General features: G+C 50.9%; 7 protein-coding genes across 7 annotated transcripts; 2 read left to right on the forward strand and 5 right to left on the reverse strand.

Moving 5' to 3' along the window:
• Positions 1 to 963: 963 nt before the first annotated feature.
• FSUBG_525 (uncharacterized protein) lies at positions 964 to 5,981 on the forward strand (the record flags this gene model as incomplete). Its single annotated transcript, XM_036683326.1, has 3 exons — positions 964 to 1,099; positions 1,397 to 5,556; positions 5,607 to 5,981. 3 exons carry the CDS (start codon positions 964 to 966, stop codon positions 5,979 to 5,981), a joined length of 4,671 nt encoding a protein of 1,556 aa, XP_036544048.1.
• A 659-nt stretch (positions 5,982 to 6,640) lies between these two features.
• Positions 6,641 to 7,606, reverse strand: FSUBG_526 (1-acyl-sn-glycerol-3-phosphate acyltransferase; the record flags this gene model as incomplete). The annotated part of the gene is made up of 2 exons (XM_036683337.1): positions 6,641 to 6,837; positions 6,892 to 7,606. 2 exons carry the CDS (start codon positions 7,604 to 7,606, stop codon positions 6,641 to 6,643), a joined length of 912 nt encoding a protein of 303 aa, XP_036544049.1.
• A 2,051-nt stretch (positions 7,607 to 9,657) lies between these two features.
• Positions 9,658 to 11,619, forward strand: FSUBG_527 (LCHN; the record flags this gene model as incomplete). The annotated part of the gene is made up of 3 exons (XM_036683348.1): positions 9,658 to 10,052; positions 10,108 to 10,460; positions 10,511 to 11,619. 3 exons carry the CDS (start codon positions 9,658 to 9,660, stop codon positions 11,617 to 11,619), a joined length of 1,857 nt encoding a protein of 618 aa, XP_036544050.1.
• Positions 11,620 to 12,237: 618 nt separating this feature from the next.
• On the reverse strand, positions 12,238 to 14,502 carry FSUBG_528 (translocation SEC63; the record flags this gene model as incomplete). Its single annotated transcript, XM_036683359.1, has 4 exons — positions 12,238 to 12,389; positions 12,444 to 14,043; positions 14,108 to 14,419; positions 14,473 to 14,502. The coding sequence occupies 4 exons, from the start codon at positions 14,500 to 14,502 to the stop codon at positions 12,238 to 12,240; spliced, it is 2,094 nt and encodes a 697-aa protein (XP_036544051.1).
• Positions 14,503 to 15,335: 833 nt separating this feature from the next.
• On the reverse strand, positions 15,336 to 17,698 carry FSUBG_529 (patatin-like phospholipase domain protein; the record flags this gene model as incomplete). Its single annotated transcript, XM_036683370.1, has 2 exons — positions 15,336 to 16,669; positions 16,720 to 17,698. The coding sequence occupies 2 exons, from the start codon at positions 17,696 to 17,698 to the stop codon at positions 15,336 to 15,338; spliced, it is 2,313 nt and encodes a 770-aa protein (XP_036544052.1).
• Positions 17,699 to 18,423: 725 nt separating this feature from the next.
• On the reverse strand, positions 18,424 to 19,274 carry FSUBG_530 (GTP-binding protein SAR1; the record flags this gene model as incomplete). Its single annotated transcript, XM_036683382.1, has 5 exons — positions 18,424 to 18,764; positions 18,820 to 18,885; positions 18,938 to 18,977; positions 19,089 to 19,192; positions 19,256 to 19,274. 5 exons carry the CDS (start codon positions 19,272 to 19,274, stop codon positions 18,424 to 18,426), a joined length of 570 nt encoding a protein of 189 aa, XP_036544053.1.
• A 971-nt stretch (positions 19,275 to 20,245) lies between these two features.
• On the reverse strand, positions 20,246 to 22,384 carry FSUBG_531 (GTP-binding protein SAR1; the record flags this gene model as incomplete). Its single annotated transcript, XM_036683393.1, has 1 exon — positions 20,246 to 22,384. One exon carries the CDS (start codon positions 22,382 to 22,384, stop codon positions 20,246 to 20,248), a length of 2,139 nt encoding a protein of 712 aa, XP_036544054.1.
• Between the last annotated feature and the right edge of the window lie 645 nt (positions 22,385 to 23,029).

Raw genomic sequence — 23,029 nt, forward strand, 5'->3', positions numbered from 1 at the left:
AAAACTCTCCAGCACGCAATCTTTAGTCTACAGGCCTCGTCTAGCGAAGCGCAGGGGAGCGGGATAGCATCACCAAGTGCCGCATGCAGCCTGTGCTAACCTTACAAGGTCGTATTGGCGATCGAGCAATCTGAGATAACCTGCTTGTGTGGTCTGAGGCATGAGAAGAGCAAGATACGTACTGCTCACTTTGGCAGATGGACCAAGATGTGACAAGGTTCAACGGATTCAAGCCATGGTTTGGGTTTGTTGTTGTAGTGGATCGACCGTGGGGAAAAGTCGAAAGTAAACAAAGGATGACGTTTGATATTGGTCTGTTACATGTTTATAGCGCATAGGAACACAACATGTGAGTTTGGTGAGGTTGAGTCAGGTTGCCTGCGATATCAATTGAATCTTCATCGTTCCGATTCTGCATCATGCAAGTGATGAGACGAGGTTCATGCATATTTTTGCATGAGATCGAGCTCTGATATGCACCAAGATTAAATACAATTGATGGCCGCATTTGGGCCGGAATCTGTCAAGCAGTCCATCCCCCCCCTAGCGAGCGGGAACCATTGCCCCTGAGACTTCGGGTTGCATGGGCGCTACAGCGGCCCCCTCTCATAGCGGGTTTTAGAGACAAACACACCTGGGGACGGTCATGAACCAATAAGGTCGCAGAAGCGCCATGTGAAATTTCCACTGCAGCTAACAGACATGATCCCATCCTAGTCGAGTGACCCATTATCAACTTCCCACCAGCACCACATCCATCTCAAAGCTACATTAGGCTCTTGGGAGATAGCAGAAAAGCAGTCTATAACACCTGCTGCAACCTTGTGCGTAGGATTGCATTGTGTATTTTCCTGCTCGCGCTTACTGTGTGTGCTATCCAACAAAGCCAAGGGCCCACGCTGCGCCGTCTTTCTTCTAAAACATCCACCCCCTTCCGTGTCATGTCCCAAAGGCCCCAGAGCCATGTCCGACGAAGTCTCCCAATTTCTCGAGCAGGTCGAGCGCCTGCGTGGTCAACAGATCGAAGAAGACGAAACGAGAGCTCGTGAGCTTGAAGAATACTTGGCTGCCAAGCGAGAACGACAAGCCCGTCGTGAAGGTGAGAAAAATAACCAAAAACACAAAGAAAAAAGAGACACAGAGAGAAAGCTTGGGCGTCCATTGTTGCTTGCAGCTTGACTCCCACCCGAGAGGCTTTGTTGCTTGCATTGATGGCGTTCCCTCTTCCAATTTCCAGGGCAACATCCTCCGTCGTACACCCGTTGTTTACTTTCCGTTGTTGTATTCTTATTTTCCTGTCTTACTCATGGTTTTGTCTTGGCTTTGGGATGCATTGATGCTGAAATCACATAATCACCGATGGTGTCCTCTTGCTAACCACAATCACCACTGACAGAACGTGCACGATCAATCTCACCACAAAAGTCCTCCCCTGCAAACACTCCCTCACCACGTTCGAGTCGTCGTAGCGTTCATCTATCCGAGGCATTGAGGCTCGACTCCCCCAGTCTGTCCAAGGACGACACTGCCTCGCCATCATCTGAGCCTGAAGCAAAGCCCGAAGCTCCAATGGAAGTCGTCAGCTCCTCTCCGACCAAGGAGAACGAGTCTCCAGTTGATGTCGATACCAAGCCCGCGACTACACCCACCCGTTACTCTACATTATCATGGCAGCGACGGCCTAACTCCCGCAGCGGCTCTACCCGCCCGTTGAGCATGCTTGCAACCCAAAATGCGACCCAGCGGTCGTTCATTGGGTCGCAGGAGTCTTCCCCAGCTCCAGCTTCAGCCACTGAACAGAGCTTCTCGAAGGACCAGATTGCCCACGCCCTTGGATCCAAAGACCCTTCATGGTTTCGCCAAACAGCCGATCGTGGAGCTAATTCTGCTGCTTACCGAAAGAACCAAGTCGAGGATACTGATCGGTTGGACATGGCTTCTGTCAAGGCGCAATTACCAGGCATGACAGCCGAACAACCAAAACTAAGCCCACAGGCTGAGGAACCTGTCAAGGAGACTGCTAAGGAACCTGCCACTCCTACTAAAATGAGGTTGGCAAGCCCTCCAACGCTAAATCCTCCAGCCTTTGACGCTGGTGAGGACAAGCCTGTGGGTGACCGCTTCGGAAGTATGCCAGGGCGTGTATCTCCTACTCGATCCAACTCGCGATCCAATTCGCCCACCAAGGGTATGGGCGGATTCGTCCAGAGTGCCATGATGAAGAGATCAGATAGTGTTAAGCGATGGAGCGTTACGAGCCCTCCTGGTCTGAACCGTGCCAATTCGATCCAGTCGAACCAAGGGGGCAGTCTATCTGTAAACACGCGACCCCAAAGCAAGGGACGGCCCGAGTCAACAACGCCAAACTCGAGCCGGCCAACATCTCGACATGGAGAGTCTGATAACGAGGCTACACCAAAAGCCCCTACAATTGGCACTGCCTCGGAGGGAGCACCAATCCCAATCAGCCCTTCCAAGACTATGGATCCTCGAAGGTGGAGCCCTACCAAGTCAAGTTGGCTTGAGAGTGCTTTGAACAAGCCACCTGAGTCACCTAAGACTCACCATAAATCGAGTTCGTCGCAGCCAGCTTGGATGGCAGAGCTGAACAAGAACAAGGGGGGGGTTACTGGCGCTGAAGGAACAACACGGCCTCGCCCAGGGTCTATTTCTCATAAGCACCAAGTTAGTATCGGAGGACTTATGAGGTCTACGCCTATGGGAACCGCTACAAAGACCAATACTACTGGCCTTGGTGGCATCTACTCTCCTCCACCTGGTGGTAACCGACCCTACAACCACGGTGCCAGTTTGAGCATTTCTAAGAGTGCCCCCAAGCTCGAGCCCGGAACTCCAACTGAGGATAAGGCTGCCAAGGTTGAGGCCGAAACTGTTCCTGATCCCGAGCCAGTCCCGGACCCTGAACTCACCGAAGAGGAGAAGAAGGCATCAGGGCCTGCCAAGGATGAGCCGGTCATAAGCCCCAGAGAAGTAAAACCCTTTGCGCCTGTGCCTAAACCTAAGCCCGAGACACCCCCAAAGAAGGATTTCCGCAGCTCCTTGAGGCATCGACCAACAGGCTCAGAAGCGCCAAAGGCCCAAGAACCCGAGTTCAAGAACGTCTTTGGCACTCTTCGCAGAACCAAGACACAGAACTTTGTGGCTCCTGATGAGCTGAAAGATAACATTCTTAAGGGCAAAGCTTCCCTCAGCCAGACAGGTGGTCCAAAGAAGACAGAGAGAGTGGATGAATTTAAGGAGGCTATTCTGAAGAAGAAGGATGACTTTAAGAAAGCTCAGGTCGAGGGCAAGGGCATCTCAAGGAGCAGCACTCCCACGAACGACTCGCCGCTACCAGAGGGCCTTGCCAGAAGGGCTGAGATGGCAAAGAGAAAGTCCATGGCTGAACTGAAGTCACCACCTGCACCGAGTAAGCCAAGTTCGCCCAAGCCGACACCAGGCCCCAAGAGGATACCCAGCCAGACCCCTTCTTCGCCCAAGCCCGCTCCTGAATCCGCCCCAGAACCCGCTGACGAGGGTCTAAAGCGAGTAGTTACCGAATCTAGCGCGAAACCGGAAGAACCGCGGGCCCTGCCAAGCCTGCAAAAGGAAACGAGCTCACCTGCTAGACTACAGGGACGTGTAGGAGGTAAGCTCGCAGGACGATTCAACCCAGCCCTCGCCGGCATGCTTGCACGAGGACCGCCACCCATGGCTGCCAACGGAGGAAAGACTTCAGATGAGCCTGATTCAAAGGGAGCTTCCACCGAAACAGTTACAGAACCTTCTGCTCCGGGCCCGCAGCTGACACATATGACTAAGGGTCGAGCACGAGGCCCCAGAAGAAAGGCTCCGACTTCAGCTGCCCCTAAAGCCGTCTCTGCAACACCAGCAGCTGAACCAAAAGCTGCCCAAGAAAAGCCGAAGCCTGCTACACCGAAACCCGTTGAGCCTGTCAAGGAAAAGCTAGCGGAACAGACACCTCCTGCTCAGAAGGTGGAGGAGTCAACCACTGCCCCCCTTTCTATTCAACAGCAAGTCGCTGCCAAGGCTACCATACGTGGAAACCCTACACCCACAAAACCTGCACCTATCAAGCCTCAAGAGGATGAACCTCGACGATTTCAGACTCGTGATGAGAAAACATCCTCGTTCTCTTCCAGACAGACTCCCAAGAGTGAATTCCTCCCAAGTGATTATCCCTCACCACTGAGGATCCAGAAGACCGGTGACGCTGCTTCACAGCCTGGCTCACCTAAGAAACTTGACAACAACCGCATGTCTCGTTTCATGGGCCGCCCATCATCAAACGGCACGCCAGAGCCTGCCAAGGAGCCAATCCGTTTGACGCATCAGCGAACAGGCTCTCGGTCTCCTGTTAAGATGTTCCAAAGATCACTGCCTGAGCCTGAGCCCTCATCCCCAACAAAGGTTGATAGTGACCCCGTTGTCTCTGTAAAGAATGCGAAGGCCATGTTTGGCGGTGCTACTCAACCCCCACCTCTGGCAGCGAAGCCCTCGTGGGACAGAACAGAGGCCTCAGGAGTACAGACACCTCGCCCTCTTCCCGACCCCGGACGATCTTCTCCTCTACAAATCAACAAGACTCCATCTCGAGCGGCCACCCGTCCCTTGCCAACACCCCCTTCTAAGGAACCACAGACTCCTCAAGCCCCGCAGACCCCCAAGCCCCAACAAACAGCTTCAACCGCACCGCCAAAGACCCCCAGCCAGGGCAGTGATGTTGCTAGTCTATTGACAGACTTCTTTGGGCCAAAGCCTTCAAGGTCTGAGTACAAGGTAGATGCTGCAGAGCTTCTTGCAAATCGACCACCAACAGGCCCCCTGAAGATCCAGAGTCTCAGTTTCCAGGTGTTCCAAATATCCGCAGAGGGCAAGAAGACGCCTGTTTCGGCTCACAACGAGCGCACATTGTTTGAGCGAGAGATGTACATTGCTCCCCACAGCTTCACAAACGAGGCTGGCTGGAAGCGCCTGGAGATCTATTTCTGGGTCGGTGACCAGGTTCATGAGTCGGCTGCTGACGATGCCCTTCTTTTTGTCCAGAAGGAAGCCAAGGCATTGGGCGGTAAGCTTGTCAAGATGCACCAAGGCAAGGAGACAACCGAGTTTTTGCAAGCCCTTGGTGGAGTTGTCTTGATTAGACGCGGCTCAAGCAACAAGTACGACTCCCTGGCACCCAACATGCTCTGCGGCCGGCGCTATCAAGGCCAGGTCGCTTTCGATGAGTGTGATTTCAGCCCTACGAGTCTCTGCGCAGGATTCGTCTATGTTCTCACCAGTCAGGGTAAGGCCTATATCTGGAAGGGACGAGGATGCGATGTAACAGAGCTGAGTGCGGCGAAGCTCATCGCCATTGAGCTCACGCTCACTGGAGAATTAATCGAGGCCGACGATGGCGATGAGTCTGAGTCATTTTGGAACCTTTTTGAGAGCGGATCAAAGCCTCACTCGGCTGATCATTGGAGGCTCAAGCCCAACTATGCCAAGTACTGCAGCAGACTCTTCTGCTCGGATGCAGACACACGGCAACAGGTATGTTGATTCACATTGGCTCAAGCGGTCGGCGTACTAATAAGCACCAGGTTTTTGAGATCGCTCCCTTCAACCAGCATGACCTTTCTCCTGAGCACATATATGTTCTTGATGCATTTTTTGAGATGTACATCATTGTTGGCGCCCGTGCTCAGTCGCAATACTCGTCTTTCCGCAACGCTCTCGACTTTGCTCAAGAATATGCCATCCTTGCTGCGGGCATGGAGGACCGACCTTTTGTACCCATCTCAACAGTCGTATTGGAAGGTATTCCTCGGGACCTGAAGCGAGTGTTCCGTTTCTGGCGAGATGACTTGAGTCCTACAGCAACACATACTAGCTCGGCTGCTATGGGAACACCGAGACGGGGCCGAAGTCTGAGGGTCGTATCACTGACGCAAGCACTGCAGGCGCTTAGAGAGTAAGCCTGTCGGTGCATTTGCTATATACAAAAGCTGGGCTTCATTGATTTCTTGTGTGGTTTTTAGTGTAGCGATATTTCCCTGTAATTGGTTGGCCTCTGGAGCATGGCGGAATATAAGGCAGGACGGGTCTGGCGATCTTTGGAGTTGAATCTCGTTTCTGATCCTCCGGTTTTGGCGTGCAGATGATGATAGACGATACCGAATGAAACACGAAAAGTGTACAAGTTACATACAGATCTGTATGCATGTAAATCCCCCGTGACACTTGGGGGGAGTGATCGGCATCCGCATATGTAACGTATATACGTCTATTCATTCCGTCATGCGACTAAATTCTGAAAACATCTTGTGAGCGCGCCTCATGAACCCAACCTAGGTAAAAACAAACAAGCGCAAATCGGCCAGCAAGCAAGCAAGCAAGCAAGCAAGCTCCAGTAACGAAAAGGTACAAAACAGTAAACAAAAACAGTCGGGCTCAGCTCAAGCCCGTAAACCTAACGAGCACAAGCCGCCTCATGCATGCGTCTATGGGGGTATCAAAAGGCTGCCTCAAGTCTTTGCATCCGACGTGACTCCCCGTATGGCAAACTCCTTATCCCTGTCTTATCCTAACCAGTCTTCCTCCTCCTCAATAAGTTCTTTTTATTTGATGAGATGCGCTAGTGCGCCGAGCCATTTGTATCAATGGCTGAGCTCTTGCCAGTTGTTGAGTCAAGCGAAGCGGGAACAGCCATGGGTTGGCCGCGGGCCTTTGCTGTGAGAGTGACGAGTTCGTTGAGCATGAGTTCCCGCGTTGTGCGGGTAAGCTCGTCAACGTCGGCGGCGGTCAAGTTTTTGGTGGGAATAGGCTTGAGAACTGCATACAGTCAGATAATTTGAGCAGGCGAACAGAGTACGTATGTATACATACCCTTGACGGGGATTTTTCCAGATTTGAAGGTCAGAGTCTTGGGATGCATGATATGGCTGTAGTTTGCGACAACGCAGGGGACAATGGGCACGCCGGCCTGGACAGCAAGATGGAAAGCACCCTTCTTGAAAGGCAACAGCATGGGCTCCTTGGCGTAACTTCGAGTACCCTCGGGGAACATATAGACGCTCTGTCGCTTGGACTGAATCTCACTAGCAGCGCCCTTCATAGCCTCGCGGGCATCCTTGCTGTTCTTGCGATCGATGAAGATGGAACCGCTCAACGACATGAACCAGCCGAGGAAAGGCACCTTCTTCAGCGAAGCCTTGGCAGTAACACTGCAGTACTTGGGGAACACGATTCCGAGCATGAGAACGTCGAGTTCTGTCTGGTGGTTTCCAATAAAGATGGCCGGGCGCGTAGTACCGAGGACATTATCGGGGTCCTCGACGACGAACTCAACGCCAGTGGTGTAGCGCATAACATGGTGAAAACAGCGGCCGACAGCCCATTGCGCGATCTGCTGCTTTCCGACGAGGGTGAGGAAGATGGAGGCGAGGACTCCGTAGGCTGCGACGGCGAGGAGAGAGATGTAGGAGGCGAGGCCGCGGGCGGCGAAGGCGGCTTTTGGAACGACGAGGGACATGGCGTAGAAGAAGATTGTTAGGGCGGCGTAGCCGAGGAGGAAGTAGAGGAGGAAGTTGGAGATGGACATGATGGGCGACGACGGATTCTGCTGAGGAGGAGGAGGAGGAGGAGACAGAGTGAGACTGAGACACCAGTAGAGGAGAAGTAGAGTTTATAGGTTAAAGACTACGGGTTAGGTACCTAGGTCAGCTGGGTTATGGATGTTAGAATGGATGGATCTGGTGGATTGTCCGGTATGGGTTTGGGTTTGGCGGGGGTTGGTTTGTTGAGTGGATTCGATAAAACTGTCAATTCTAGCGATGAATGGCGGGGTCTTTTTTTTTTTTCTTTTCTCTTCCATGTCTTTAAACACTGATTAATTATTCAGTTGGTTGATGAACTGGTCTATATATAGGTAGGATGAGGGATTAATGTACAGTCATAGGTAGGTACTGAATCAGATCACATTCCCTCCTACAGAGAGAGGCAACTGAGTTGTTAATTAATTAGTTCCGTGGATGCTCTTCAACAGCCGTTGACACGGGACGGGAACGTCTTTGATTGGGAGGTTGTCATTGGTTGGGTGATGTCACAGGCACCTAAGGTAGGCTAGGTAGGTAGGTAGGTACAGGGTGTTCGTTTTATGGCTTGTGAAAGTCAGGTCGGCACCGAGGATGAGGGACAGATGATGGCATGGATCATGCCTGACTCAGCGGTTTGTACGGAGCATGAGTGCTAATAACGTACCTATATCCGGTTGGGACAATAATAGTTGGGGATACCTTATATCCATAATTCATACCAGCAAAGAAAACATGATATAATGAAGTCACTTGTAGATTTTCTATCTTTTCTTATTCATGTCTTGACGGTTGATTCGACTTGTGTTTCATCCAACACCACCATAAGCAATACCTAGAATGTTAACTATTTGGGTTGAGATGACGCCGTAAAGTGCCAACACATTTTGACGAAAATACTAGATAGATTTAAGATAACTTGTAGTGAATCAACATGGATTTTGTGGATTTTTAGAGCCCCGAGTCCAGGGCCGTGTTCTATACCGCTTGGAGTGATACCGCGAGTAACGTTATAAGAACAAGTTGATTGTTGCTCTCTGCCAATCTGCAATCATTTCAATGTTACATCGCTAGCAGTCTTCATAATCTTTCTGCTCTTAGAAGAGCCAACTCTATAGCTACATTTCAAGTTTTCTCAAGTATTTTAATATCTGGGGTACTTGATACAATTGAACTACCTATAACGAAGCAATATGTATGTCAGCTCTATATAAGTAGATAGAATATATGTGGCAGCCTAGAACAACCAGACTTGTTCATTTGAATACTTGTTCCATAGTCAATGGTCAGTTATCAATATCCTTCGGTTTCAGATGGTCACTCCAACAATGCAATGCAAAATACATCCTTTATTTGTATAGGTAGAGACACAAAATACCAAGGTAGCTGTCTCTTAGCTTTGATCACGGGATTGTCCGACCACACCCTTCTTCTTCTTGGCTTCCTTCCGTGTAGTACAGTACCATCTGAGTCTGAGACACGAAACTGACAGAAAACGCTTTCTCTCTATAATAGTAGAGTTATGTATCCTGTCAAGGTAAAATCCTATACTAAACATATATATATATATATATCTAATTGACCACGCCCAGTTGCCATGCCTGTATCACGTGGGCCCTATCGAATACTCTACCGGGCTGCGATAGCTACCTACCTGGAGCTAGTGGAGGGTAGCGAAGCTAGTTCAGGTAGGTAGGTACCTAATGTAACCGCTGTAAGCCAGACCCAAACTCAACTCCACCACGATCTATCATCACCATTCATTCTTTCTTTCTTTCTTCCTCTCGTCCTCCTTGGAATCTCTCATCCCATTGCAGTAATCTCTGGCTTCTGATTTCTGCCTCGGTTACTCTATTACAGTCCCGTCCAAGCCGTAATAATCTCTGGCTCGACTTTCGAAACTCGCTTCAATTCGCTTGCCACTTACTTGCTTGGTGGCTCGCCTATCTCCTCTCTTGACTCTGTTCTCCCCTCATAAACTCAATTTAAGCGCAGTCTGCCTGCGCCTTTGCAAGCATCTAGCCAGCATATGATGCGCGCATCTCGATAATCAATCGCCATGGCTTCCTCCCGCCGAGGACAACCGTCTCTTTCCGTCCGCATGCCTTCGAACCAACCTCTCGATCGTCCTCCTATCGATGCTCTCTTCCTCATCCACTTCGACGTCAAGGCTGGATATACAATTCTCTGGAAACAAAATGCTCCTGGTATCGACCTCGAAGGTCTTGTCGAATATAAATCTCTTCCTTCCGGGTTACATACAGTCTCTGAAGATCTCATCTACTTCGTTCACGACAACGCCCATGCCGGACTCAGCGCCTTTGTTAACATGCCATGCGACGAGGAGGAGGCACGTAACGCGAGAATGTTTGCCGTCGGAGTTCTGGTTCCCCTGAGTTATGGTCGTTTGGGCCGCGCTTGGAGGCATGCTGAAGGACTGAAGGAGATGGCTACGTACGCAATCTAACGCTACCACATGCGCAATGGACTTGGCTGACGCGTTGAACAGGAAGCTGGCTGAGGATCGCAAAAACACAAGCATACTCGAGGAATATTGGGTTGCCAATCGCGAGAAGTCTGGAAATGGCAACCGTCGACTCTCAGGGGAGACCCCTGTGAGCTCTCCGTCTCTCAACTCATCGCCTTTCCCCCGCAAAACCCACAGCCGCAACCGATCAGCTTCCGACGGTGCCTCTCTAATACCGCCCGGTAACAAACTCTCCCCGTATCACCCTGCCTGGAGTTTGACTAGCCTTCTGGACAAGCTTGGTCCGCTCATCTTTCCCATACATCGCGCTGCCTTACTGCGGAAGCGTATTCTAATATCATGCCATGCACCAGTCCATGAAGTTTGTGATTTTGGTAAGTCACATACATTCCTTCTGCTAGTAGCTTTACATTAATGTTCCTAGTATATAACCTCTCTGTTCTTTCCAATATTCCCCTATCTGTCACCGATATACTTCCAGGATCAGCTTCAACGCAGCGTCTAAGACCGCTCTTCTCTATTGGTGTTCATGATATACCTTTCCTCATGGACGACTTTGAGGCGTCCAAGAGGCCCCGCAATGACGAAGATGCGATAGATGACGAATCAGGCTCTGGTTGGATTGCGTGCACCACTGATAGCATTCTTGCTATGAAGGACACGTTATGGGATATGCTCGTTACTTTGCCTCCCGACTACTCCTCTAATGCTACAGAGCGAGTCTGGCCCGTGGTCGAATGCCCTCGCGGACAGCCTATCAAGGCGACCCAGCGAGATCTTCGTCGGTTTACCACTCTAAAGAACGGTCTTGCCCGTCTTGCAGCTGCTAGCCAGGTCCCTAGCGCAGTTCCAGAGTCTCCTGAAGAGGAACGCGCTGCGCGTAGATATTCTACCCAGTCAAGTCATATTGTCCGCGACCCGCGAGACGACGCAGTGGAAAAGGTCGTCGAACCCCTAACATGGGCAGCTTTTGCCTATAACGGCTACATGTGGTGGGCCAGCGCTGGTGAACAATTGCGTCAGGAACAGCAAGAGGAGGCAGCTCATGATGCTTCCCTGCTCGCCGATTTTGGACCCTCTATGACTATGCCACGACCAGGTTCTCGCTCTGGGCAATTATCAGACTCTCTTGGGTCTCTCAATGCCAGCAATCGTGCCCCCGATGGTTCTGGCGAAGCCCGATTTGAGCTTGCTATCATCGCTTATTTCCACCGTCTCACCACACAAATACTATCAGTGTTAGCTGATCTAGCTGACAGCCAAGACGAGCCATATACTGACCATGACGATGATGACGAGGGCCTGTCACAAGCTTCGGGCGAAAGAGCACCACTTCGTCCATCGGACTCGGACCTCGAACCCGACGATGCCGATGCTATCCGCGTAGATAGCCACGCTGTGGAAAGCATGGGCCTCGACGTCTGGAGCGATACCGATGCTTTATTCATTCGTGAATTGTCAATCCTGTACTTTGGCCGTCCCGCTCGCATTGAGGGCAAGGGTATCGAAGTCTGTGGTGTAAGAGTATGTTAAGAAGCCACCCCACTGTTAGAAAGATACGTACAAGCAAGACGAAAGCTGGTCTTGCGTCTTTGGAACCATATATATACTACGCATGGTCTATATCCCGAAGGGTCCTGAGAGAATCTGAAAGAAGCGATACAATAGGCGTACATAATGTATGGAAACAAGAACATCGTCTCACGGGCACTGTTTCAAAAGGGCGAGGAGAATGTTAATTCGGGCGCTTGTTAAATTATACGACGGTTGCTCCAATACGGGGGTTTTGCTCACTGTAGGCTGAGATGGAAACTGGAAAAGGTGTCTTGGTGCTTGAACGAAATAAGCCGGCTGTGGAAGTAATTTGAAGTTGAATGAGAATAAGCACAACAAGAAAGAGTTATATACTGAGTGTGTGTGCCTTAAAGAAACCCCTAAACTCCCAACTTGTTTCTGTAATAGAGAAACAAATGCCCAAGCTTTAAAGTGTTTGTCATCTTCCTCCAGACTCCCTCCCTTCCTAATACATACGTACATACACAGGGATTATATCGCTTCCGTACACACACATCATGTTCCTGAGAGGGGTTTAGCTCATGATTTGGTGATTACAGTACTTTTTTTTATCCACAAAGAGAGACTGGTAGGCCGTTATGACTCGTCCTCAGTATCGGTATTCGTTGCGCTGGTGTCATCTTCCTCCTCATCTGTTCCACTCTCATCCTCAGAGTCGTCAGAATCCCTTCTGCGGGTCTTGGGAGTTTGGCCGGTCTTGAGAACGTGCATCTGTCCAGCGAGGGAATCTGAAAGGTTGTTAGCAGGAACATTCGATAATTCAGTTTGCAATTGAGACTTACCCTCTTCAGGCTCACTGATGTCGTCCTCGGCTTGCATCTCGGCTGCCTTGCTTGCTTCCTCAACTACCAAGGTTACTTCCATCTTGGTATCAAAGCCAACATAGGAGTCGCAGATAACGTGCAAAACAAAGGTGTAGTGGCCCGCTTGAGGGGGTGCAGCGAATTGAGCTTTGAGAGTCTGCATGTTGAAAGTAGGCTTGCCCTCATCATCGATAATAGGCTGGTCGAACTTGGCGAAGTGGAAAGGAGGAACAGCCATCTTGCCTTGCTTGGAGTCGCTAAGGAAAGCGTGCCATTGAGGAGAGTGATCACGGGCATAGTAGGGGGCGTGTGTCAGAGGGGGCAGGATTGACTCCTCCTCGATAGGAATAAGCTTGCCGTCAGGGCCCTTGATAGTCTTCTTCTTGCGTCCGTTGATAGCCTCGATATCGTCCTCAGCCGGGTCAATGTCCTCGAGATCCAGCTCGTTGACAGGAGGAATGTTCTCCGTACCAGGAGGAATGAAACGGCCCTTGATGACAAGAGAAACCAAGGACGAGGGAATAATAAAGCGCTCGCCAGTAACCTTGAAGAAAGCCCTGGATACACGGAAGAAGGGAATCTGCTTAGCGACACCGATCGCGGTCTGGTATTGCTCCTCGGTCAGGAGGCCCTTTCCAACAGCAAGCTGTCTGCGCTGTGCGTCTGGTCGATCCATAAATCGGTGGACAGGCATGTGTGTCTTGGAGTCACCTTCAATAGCACGAGCGATCTCGGGAGTGATGTGGGGAAGCTGGAGAAGAGGAGAGGCGTGGGGTGCAACAGCTTGGATCAGGTTCTGGCTGGTGTAGAACGAGTTGGCAATAGGACCAATGTTTCCGTAGGCCAGAGTGATAGCGTTGAAGGACTGGTTGAGGGCACGGGCGATAGGGCCAACCTGGAACTTGGCCTTGGTCAAAGCAGGGTCGTCGAGCTCAACACGGCCAAGATAAGCCCAGAGAAGGGCGAGGGCCTTTCGTCGAACACCGTTGTCAAGATCCTCGAGAGCCTCCTTGTCCTTAACCGACATGCCAGAAGCAGTAGGCCCGACCTCGCCTTCAGCTGTAATTCGAGATTCGATCTTGGAAAGACCAGATTCGCCCTTGTCGCCCTTCAGAATGTCCTCGAACTCCTTGCCAGCGCTGAGAGCAGTGATGATGCCGCCCTCCTCGATTTCGTCTTCGTATTGTCGGAACAGGTTGTTGGCGCTCTCCATCAGGACACCTTCCTTTGACATTCTCTTTGTGCCGTACCACCATGATCCAACGAGCCAGGGCAGAAGAACTCCAAGGAGCATAGTGTACAGAAGAACGACATACTTGCCGTTGCCATCGGAGACCATAAACTGAGGAAGAGCAATTCCCATACTAAAGCTCTGCTTTCCATCGGGGTGGCCATATTGAATGTAGTTGTTGCGCACGTCTTCATCGGTGAGCGCTTGATAGGCCTTGGTGAGTTCGACGTAGAAGTCGTTGAGGGATTCAACAGTCTCGTTCTTGGCGGGGTCAGGTCGAACCTTGTCGGGATGGAACTTGAGGGAGAGTCGTTTGTAGTGCGACTTGATTTGCTTCTCATTGAGAGACTATAGTGATTGTGTCAGCAATGTCACTTGAGTACGATACAGGTGTCGCGAAGCTTAAGCTTACCTCTGAGATGCCTAGAATATCGTAAGGGTTCCAAAGCTTGGGGACAGTTCGCTGGGTGACCATGATCAGGTAGGCCATGCCAGCCATAAGGGCCCAGCCGATTATCACGAAGATGACCCGCTTGACCCTCCATTGGCTACGCTTCTGTGCTGACTTGAGCGACTCGACAGTAGCCGCATGCTCTGACTTGTAGTTGGTCTTGATCCGTGGCGCAAGCGCATCTTGGTCGCGGTTCGGGCGAAGGAGTGTGTAGGTAAGGGGAACAGTGACGATGCCAGTGAGGGTCAGGATAAAGAAGGGGAAGAATTGGCCCTGCGAATTCGAGTCAGCCAGTGTCGAAGCATAGAAACAGTGCCCTTTATTACCTGCTCGTCGTAAGAATAGTCAGAACTCATCTTGACGGGTTGAAGAGAGCCCCAGGGCTACTCTCAAAGCAAGGTCGGGGGGAAACGTAGCCCACAAGTCGAGGCGATCTATCAATGTATAGAAGACAGATAGAAACAAAGACACACAAACGGGCTCTAATAAAATAAAGAGAAAGCAAGCTCTTTACAAAATCAAGAACAAGCAAGTTCTCTGCCCCAAAAGAGTGTATTTTACTGGCAGATAATATTGTGCTTGTTGTTGGGGGGGGAGAAGGTAAGGTGAAGTAAAGTTGAAGAAAAGTGAAGTACTGGTGTCGTCTACTAAGGTACGTTATTAGTTACGGCCACGCAGCGCATTTCCCATGGTCGACCTTGGTTGGGTTGGATTAGGAAGCGGGCGGGTTGACGGCTGCCGGTGATCGGATTATCTGTCACTCCCCACTTGCCGCCTGCACTGAATGGCTCCTTTTGCCGTACGCGCCACCGTGTTCTCAGGGCAGCACAATGGACCCTACCTAAGGTAGACAATTTTAGAATGGACAGCCACTGTGTCTTAGTGCACTCAGCCCTGCAGTCTATGACCTTCTAGCGCCAGCCCCAACTCTAGACTATCTAGTTATTTCGAGCCCAACTAAGGTACAGTAGCTCCTGAGAACGGAGCAAGTGAATAAATAGGAACGAGACCACCAGGCCATAAGGTATAATTTGACAAATGAAACGCTTGGTGTATATTAAAGACGCCTATAATGATAAATGATCTACTTGTTCCTCCCAATCCCAATCCAATTTTCAACCTGGAGTTATGCTACTAATCAAGAGACATCCAATGCTGCTCGTATCTACCATCTTACACGATACTCAGCTCAACCACTAACCTCCGAGCCACTCTTCTCTCCGGGCTCCTCGTAAAGAGTGTTCTCGTCGAGGGTGGTCATACCAAGTCCAAGACCACTGACATCTTCCACATCGGTCTCGTCCTCTGTAGTCGCACCATTGCCCATCTCCTCCGCCAGAATGTTTCTGATATCCTCTTCGCTGAGAATAGTTTGAATGCTACCCCGACGCACCCATGGTCTCGAATCAGAGCGTCCACGTTCAACCAGTCGCTCAATCTTGAGCCTGTTCTCAATAAACTTGAGCTTGGGGAAAGCACTTTGCTTTCCTTCGTGAATCATACGGGATAATCGATGAGGGTCGGGATCTGATAGAATGCGCCAGAAGTCTGAAATTCTAGACTTTGGCCAAATCGTAATAGTGCCGCTGAATTGTTGCAGCCAAAGCTGACTCCAGTCTTGGCCAAGTGGCCGGGGCAACAACTCGGCATGGCGGATAAACTTGAGCCACTTATTCATGTCCAGTTTGAGATAGTGCTCAAACGCAGACATCAGGTAGCCGCCTCGCCATCCACGCCCCTTGCGATGTGTGACTGGGTGACCAACTGAGCCTCGAGAAGAGAAAAAGAAAAGATTGATATGTGGGTTGACTTGGCTGACAATTGTAAAGTTGACATTGAAGTGTGTGTTCAAGGCCTTGATGGGAATATCCGTTCGCAAACTGCCGTCCTTCCACTTGTGGCCAAAAGAGTACGGCTCTAGAGAACCATCTCGAGTCTTCATCATGAGAACGACAGGGTTAATAATTCCGGGTACAGCGGCTGATGCCAATACCGCCGACCAGATAACACAGTCGGGGCTTGTGAGATAGTTGCAAAGAATCGTCGGCGAATGGGGGTCAGCTGGCACACAGGTAACATTGAGAATGCGACCTGTTCGTTCATAAGCTTCACGGAATGTCAAGGAGCCATGTGTCCACCAGCCGCATCGTCGAGCCCAGTCAACGGAGTCAAATCGAGCTCCAGTCTTCCACCATCGAGGAATCCAGACTGTAAAGGGTTCGCGGCAGGCATTGATTCGCTCAGAAAGTGCTGGCACAAGAAGTTGCTGAAGCTCATCGTTCGTTCGGGTGGCCACCAAAGCAGCCACTAAAGCACCACCACTGGTGCCTGTAATAACGTCTGGTAGCATATCCGCATCGAGCAAAGCTCGGACAACACCAATGTGATAGTAGGCAAAGGCTGCGCCTCCCGAGAGACAGAGAGCTGTTCTTCCGTAGTTTGCATAGACATGTTTGAATAGAGCGCGTTTCTGCTCCATCTCGAGCTGTTTGGTGTTGATCAGAAATTTGATGCACTTCTCCTCTGCTTCAGGTTAGAATCTTCGAGTGTCTAGCTGGGAATTGGACACTCACCTTCATCGAGGAAATTTTGTACCAGATTCTTGGTTCCATAGTACGTTTGGCTGTACAACCTCGCGTTCTCAACGCCAACAAAATTATTCTTGACGCAAGCTTCGATCAAGGTCTTCAGATCATCCACCGCTTTACCTCCATCATCCTTCTCGCCCTTGCTTTCTTGCTCTTCAGCGCGCAGTCTTGTCTTCTTCATCTGCTCCCAAACTCTTCGAACAGTCTTGGAATCGTAGTATGCGAAATCATTCTCTTCCCTCCATGTTTGTCGACCAAGGTAGTTGTCGAGCTCCTTTGCGGCACTTACCCAGTCCTCATACTTGGAAGCATTTCGCAAATTTCTTCGGAGTCTCTCTCGCTGGCCGCGCCATGTGAAGAAATGCTCGTACACCCAGATATACAATCTTGTCGAGAGATATGCAACTACAAGTCCACCCAGCCATGCAAAGACGAAGAAAAGCAGAGGCCACTTTGAAAGTTGGTATAGATATCCCTCTCGAGTCTCGTCCTTGGTGCGGGTCCCTAGAAGGCCTTCAACAGCCCCCTTTCCACCCCTGCGCTTTCTCTTGCTTCGCTTCGAACCACGGCGACGGCTATAGATCTTCTCGTTGACGGGCGCCCAATCGTTCTGCGCCGTGATAAATGTCCCTTGAGTCGGTGTCGGGGGAACAGGAAGATCTCCAGACGCAGCGTCCGCGGCGGCGACCACAGCAGCTACATCATCCGCAAGCCCAGATTCGACCTGGGAAGGCCTCTTTGTCACACTGAACGAACTAGGGCTGCGTGGCGACCGAGCGCCGTTTTCATCGGTCGGACTCTGAAGCGGATCAGGAGCCTGAAGTGCCCTCTCAAAGGCTTCCAAGTCTTGCGCATCGACGAATTCAGTGTCGACATCAGGAAGAAGGGAGGGGTCAAAAGACTCCGGTGGAAATCCATAGACTGGATCGCGAGGCAGTAGAGAGGAATACGACGACGACGACATTGCGATCGATTCTATGCTGTAATCTCTAACCCATTGCTGACAGAAAGAGACAAATGAGTCGGATTTCTTGGAATCGTGAGATGTTGCAGCGGATTAAGGGAGAAATTGATTACTATGATGCGAAGCTCTGTTGGGTTGCCTTGTGACGATTCTAGTAACATGACGTAGATTCCGTTGGGGAAACGGTACATTAGGTAGGTACATTTCCTGGGGATCCATCCATAAGGTACCAGTCGGGTTCGTCTTGGCGAACCGAGGCCTCTATCGAACACCTGGTATCACCACCTACAGCGATTAGAATGAGCCCACGAGCGCCAATCATGAGATATAATACGCACAATCTCTCTCTAAGTCTTGCCACCTTTTCGTTTAGCTACATTTAAACTAGTCACATCACGCATCATGATATGTGTGTGTTCCGATGATGCCTAGGCACAATAATGTCGTTCATGAGCCCCTTATAACACACCCTAGCACATAACACCAGGGGTCTGATTTTTCCATCTTCAGGAGCATTCCCAATATGAGGCTCGGCTAGATTTTGTAGCAAGTAAATATAGTAGAATTGCAGGACCAATGTTCGCCTAAGAGAGAATTCTGAGTCTCATAAACACTGTAAATCACTTGTCCTCTCTACCTCTCCCCAGAAGGACACAACGTAAGGTATACCTCTCTAGCTCACTGCCTCACTGCTTTCAATCTCATCCCATCTCTCCTACTCCTCTCTATACGTACTGCGACAACCAGCGTATAGCTTCGCCGTAGCCTTGTCGCATAACCACTGAGCACATGAAGAGCTCGATAGGTCGGATGCCCTCGAGAGGGACCTTGCCCTTGCCGGTTGTCTGGTAAAGGCCAAGCTGGTGTCGCATCTCGTCCTCAGAGATGGCATCGGGGTGGTCGATCTTGTTGCCGAGAATGACGAAGGGAACCTTGGAGAGCTCCTCCATGGAGAGGAGGGCGTCGAGCTCGGCCTTGGCCTCACCGAATCGCTCGTGGTCCTTGGCGTCGACAAGGAAGACAACGCCGTTGACCTCGGGAAAGTAGTCGCGCCAGATACGTCGGGCTATAAAAGTTATTAGGCATGTTTGCGGGGTTGAGGGGGTGATGCATTTGCGTACCCTGCTGGTGACCGCCGAGATCGAAGGTGGTGAATCGAACGTTGCCGATGGCAAGCTCCTCGGATGCTGTGATGTCTCAGTATAAACGCATTGTTGATGCTTTCAAAGAGTGTCTTACTGGGATGAAGAGTGGGCTGGAGGATAGCGACACGGTCGTTCTGTAAATCCATCGTTAGTCGTCATACATCCCCAAAACCGCCACCGCTGGTATCAAGTATCGGAGCTGACAACCATCCATCCAGCAATCCAACAGCATTGTGTCGACGCACCTTCAGCATGTGAAGCAGAGTAGTCTTTCCGGCATTGTCGAGACCCAAGAAGAGCAGCTTTGCGTGCTTGTTGAGCAGTCCCAAGGAGGACAGCACATCATAGACTATACGCAGCACGTGTCAGCCCATTCAAGTTACCAGTTGTTTAATCGTAACGGAATACATACACCAGTTGACAATCCACATTTTGTGTGAGTATTAGAGGTGAGTATTAGGCTGAAATAAAAGTTTGTGGTGTAATTATCTTGCACTGGAGAAAAAGAGTCGTCGTTATCGTTGGCGTCGTGGAATGTAGCTGCTGGTGGATTGTTAGGAGGCGTTGGTTGTATTGAACCAAAAGCTGGCAAGAAAGGGACTCTGGAGTGGTGCCTGATTTACAAGGCACGTGTCATCGCGCATGTCACGCCGTCCAGTTCCGTCCTTCGAATTCCGACCTGCAGGTCAGCTGCTGGCACAAGGCAATGGGAACAAGAACAGTGGCTATGATTGTATATTTCTCACAAGAAGGATCTCTATTTTCTTGTTCTTTATTCCGGGAACATTCAGAGTTTCATTGTCAAATTGTAGTGAATCATAGCCCATCTCTAGGACTCACTTACACCAAAATGACCAGCTAGTGACAGCCCCAATGTTCAACGAGACTTAATCACACCCACCAGTCCAATTGAATGCCTAACTCGGTATGAGTAGTCTCGTTCATCCGATTACTCTATATCACCAGAAGCAAACAATACGATATATGGCAGAGAATCATTGTCGTGATTGATATTCCACTAAATGCATTTATGTCATGATAGCCTCTCATCCAACGCCGAGCATGTAACCCAGTAATACCAAATGCCGTATCGGGTATCCAAGCAGTTCAAAATAAGCTCCTTTCCGCCAGTAGCGAGCGTTGTCCGGCCGCTTTATGCAGTATGACAAAGAAAAAAGTAGGAAAAATATGTACAGGAAATCTCGAACATTGCGAGCCTCCAGGGTCCATTACCAGTATATACAGTGAAACAATCTCGGAGACCTAGCCGAGAAGGTGTAAGAAGAAAGGACATTTGAGTCATCAAGTTAAATCGTGTAAGATGCATCATCTTCGTCGTAACGTGTCTCGCAGTCTAAATTGGAAAGCATCGATGTTCTCTTGCAAGATCAATCAGGCATGCTTAGATGGAAAGGACATAATTGGTCTGGTCCTTCTTGCCAGCCATGAGAAGGCCGAGTTCCCTCATGCGTTCCGTGCCGCGACCGGGAACAGGCTTACGCTCGGGGATCTGGCCTCGTCGAGCGCGGTTGCAGTACTTTTGGTGGAACTTCTCTTTGCGTCGCTGACGCTTACTCTCCAGACCCTTGACGATATCGATAGCACCACGGATGTGGGTATCGTTGTCATATTTGACCTTGTGGCGAGCCTGCTTTCGTTGGTGGCACATAGCACCGCCACGAGGAAGGGACTTGGTGTGAGTGAGCCCAGGGCGACCAGCCAGGTTGAAGTTGACTTGGACGCAGCGGGGAGATCCAAGAGGGGTAGTGATGGGCTTGCGCATAGGAGCTGGGGACTTGGCCTTTCGAGGGGATTGACGGTCAAACAGAGGCTTGGGTGATCGGCCTCGGACCTTGGGAGGGGGTGAGTGAAGACGCCTGGGGGGAGGAGAGCGGAATCGCTTGGGAGATGCATGCTCGCTCTTGCGACGGCGACGAGGGCGGTCACGCTCCTGATCAAGGTCCTCCATTTTGCCCTGGAAGAACTCATCATCCTCGTCACTTGAGTGATGAACAGGGTTGAAGATCTCACCCTCGTTTTCCTCCTCGGGCTCAGAGGCAGGGAAACTGGGGTCGATGTCCTGAGGAATGACTCGAAGCTTCTCATTTCGTCGAGCTGCGAGGCAGGAAAGGTAGGCTTCCTCGAGAGGACGGTCCTCATCCAATGTACCGCAGACGAAGTCGGTGCTGTCGGGAAGATCAGGAGCCTCCTCCGCATATCTCACGCGCTTTGAGCGACGGCTGGCACGCTGGTTATCCACGGTAGTGATGGAAGAGTCAGATTGTAACTCGTGAAGGGAGGGGCGGCGCATGAGAGTAGCACCAGATCCGATGTGAACTACGGATTTGGCTCCAGGAGTCCAGAGACGCATGTCATCGTCCTCATCATCCTCATCAGAGTCGGCGAATCCGGTCTCTTCATCGGTGTGATAGCCATCAGAGTCGTCCTCATCCTCATCCTCGTCCTCATCATCCTCATCGAGCTCAACATCGAGTTCGTCGTCCTCATCCTCATCTTCATCCCCGTCATCCTCATCGTCGTCGTCAACGTCGGCATCCTCCTCATCCTCAAGCTCTTCTTCCTCTTGTGCCTCTTCCTCTGCCTCGGTAGCCAGACGTCGAATGTTGTTCTCTTTGGTCAGAGTGTCATTAATTGTCAGTTTAGTTGCAACAGCATTGCTATCACGTCGAATCCAATCGTCTTCTCGGGTGATACCACTAGCAAACTCATGGAACTGTGAACTGTCTGTGGCAAGATCAGAGGAATCGGCACGGAGAAATCTGGGACGCGACATGGAGTGTCGGCGAGGTGTGACCTGGCGAGTTTGTGCGGCAAATGCCAGGGCTGAAATTCGCTTGGGGGTTGAGGGAGATTCGGCCTTTAGTGTTGTGTCCTTAGCGCAGTCCTCGGTGTACCGGGGAGGAGTATTCTGGGTAGAGGCGGGTCGAGCTGGGCATGCAAACTTGATGCACGACTTGCGAGGAGCTTCCTGAGCAGAAGGTGCCTTGGCCATGGGTTGGGATCGGGGGGGTTGTTCCTGGACCACAGGTTTGCCACCGCATGCAAACTGAATGCTTCGCTTGCGAGGCTCCTCAGTCTTGCCCTGCTGCAACTTGACAGCAGCACCTAGCAAAGAAACATGCGTAGGCTCGGTAGCACGTCCATCGTGCAAGCGCAGCATGGTCATTTCAGGAAGAGGGGGGCTCGGTGTGTTCGGTCGCGAGGGGCTAGTAAAACCAGTATCGCTCGTGAGGTCGGCGGTCGAAGCGAGGCTGATGTTGCTAACAAGGGAGCGTCGTCGCTGGGTGTTGGCCATAGATCGTGAGATCGTTTGGGGAATGTAGAGGTCATCGTCCGAGTTTCCATTGATAGCCTTGGTCAACAGAGAGGCCTTTTCAGTGGGAGGTCGAATGGTAGTTCGCTGGAAATCGTTGGCAGTAAACTGCTGCTTCTTGAGGGCCATCTCAGGCGGTTCGTCGGCCTCCTCGAGTTCTTCTGAACCGTGAGCCACCCACAGGGTGTCTGGGTTGTTGGTAGTCATGTTGGTCGTCATGTTGGTAGGTAGAGTGCTTCAACTTTGGGGTGTAGGTGTGGGAATTGAGCTGAAGGATTGATTCGTAATCAGGAGAGTAGGATAATAGTGGTTGAAGTAGTCGAGAAGGCGTGTAGTTGTATGTGTCGTATAGTAGTTGAGGTGCAAGACGTTGCGGTTGTGTTATTGCCTGGGCAATAGCAGCGTCGAAGGAGGCCTTAGAAGTGTCCCTGAGGACAGTGGTGCTATAACAGCGAGACAAACATCGTCAAATGCAATAGGATAGAGTAGATTGTTGGTTGGGGTGGTTGCTTTGTACGTGAGGGTGCTTTGATATGGGTCGATGGCAGAAGTGAGATGCAATGCAGGGCCGGGCCGGACTGGGCTTTTGAGTAGAAGCTAGAAGAGGAGTAGAAAAGGCGGCTGATTCCCAAGTTGCAGGATTTCCCCAATCTCAATTCAGGGTGGCGTCTGTGCTGTGCTGTGTAGGTGGGTGTATGGATTGTTGTGGGTGTGTGAGTGTGAGAGAGCCGCTGTTCTGTTTATTGGGCGTGGAGACTGCTGCATATGACGTCCTCCGAGGGCGGGCACGAGTACGGCACCGTTTTGTAGTGTAACTCTGTGTACAGTGCAGTGCGTGCAGCACAGATCAAG

This window comes from Fusarium subglutinans (genome assembly GCF_013396075.1).
Source record: "Fusarium subglutinans strain NRRL 66333 chromosome Unknown NRRL66333_c0000002, whole genome shotgun sequence".
In the NCBI taxonomy this organism is placed as follows: Eukaryota; Fungi; Ascomycota; class Sordariomycetes; order Hypocreales; family Nectriaceae; genus Fusarium; species Fusarium subglutinans.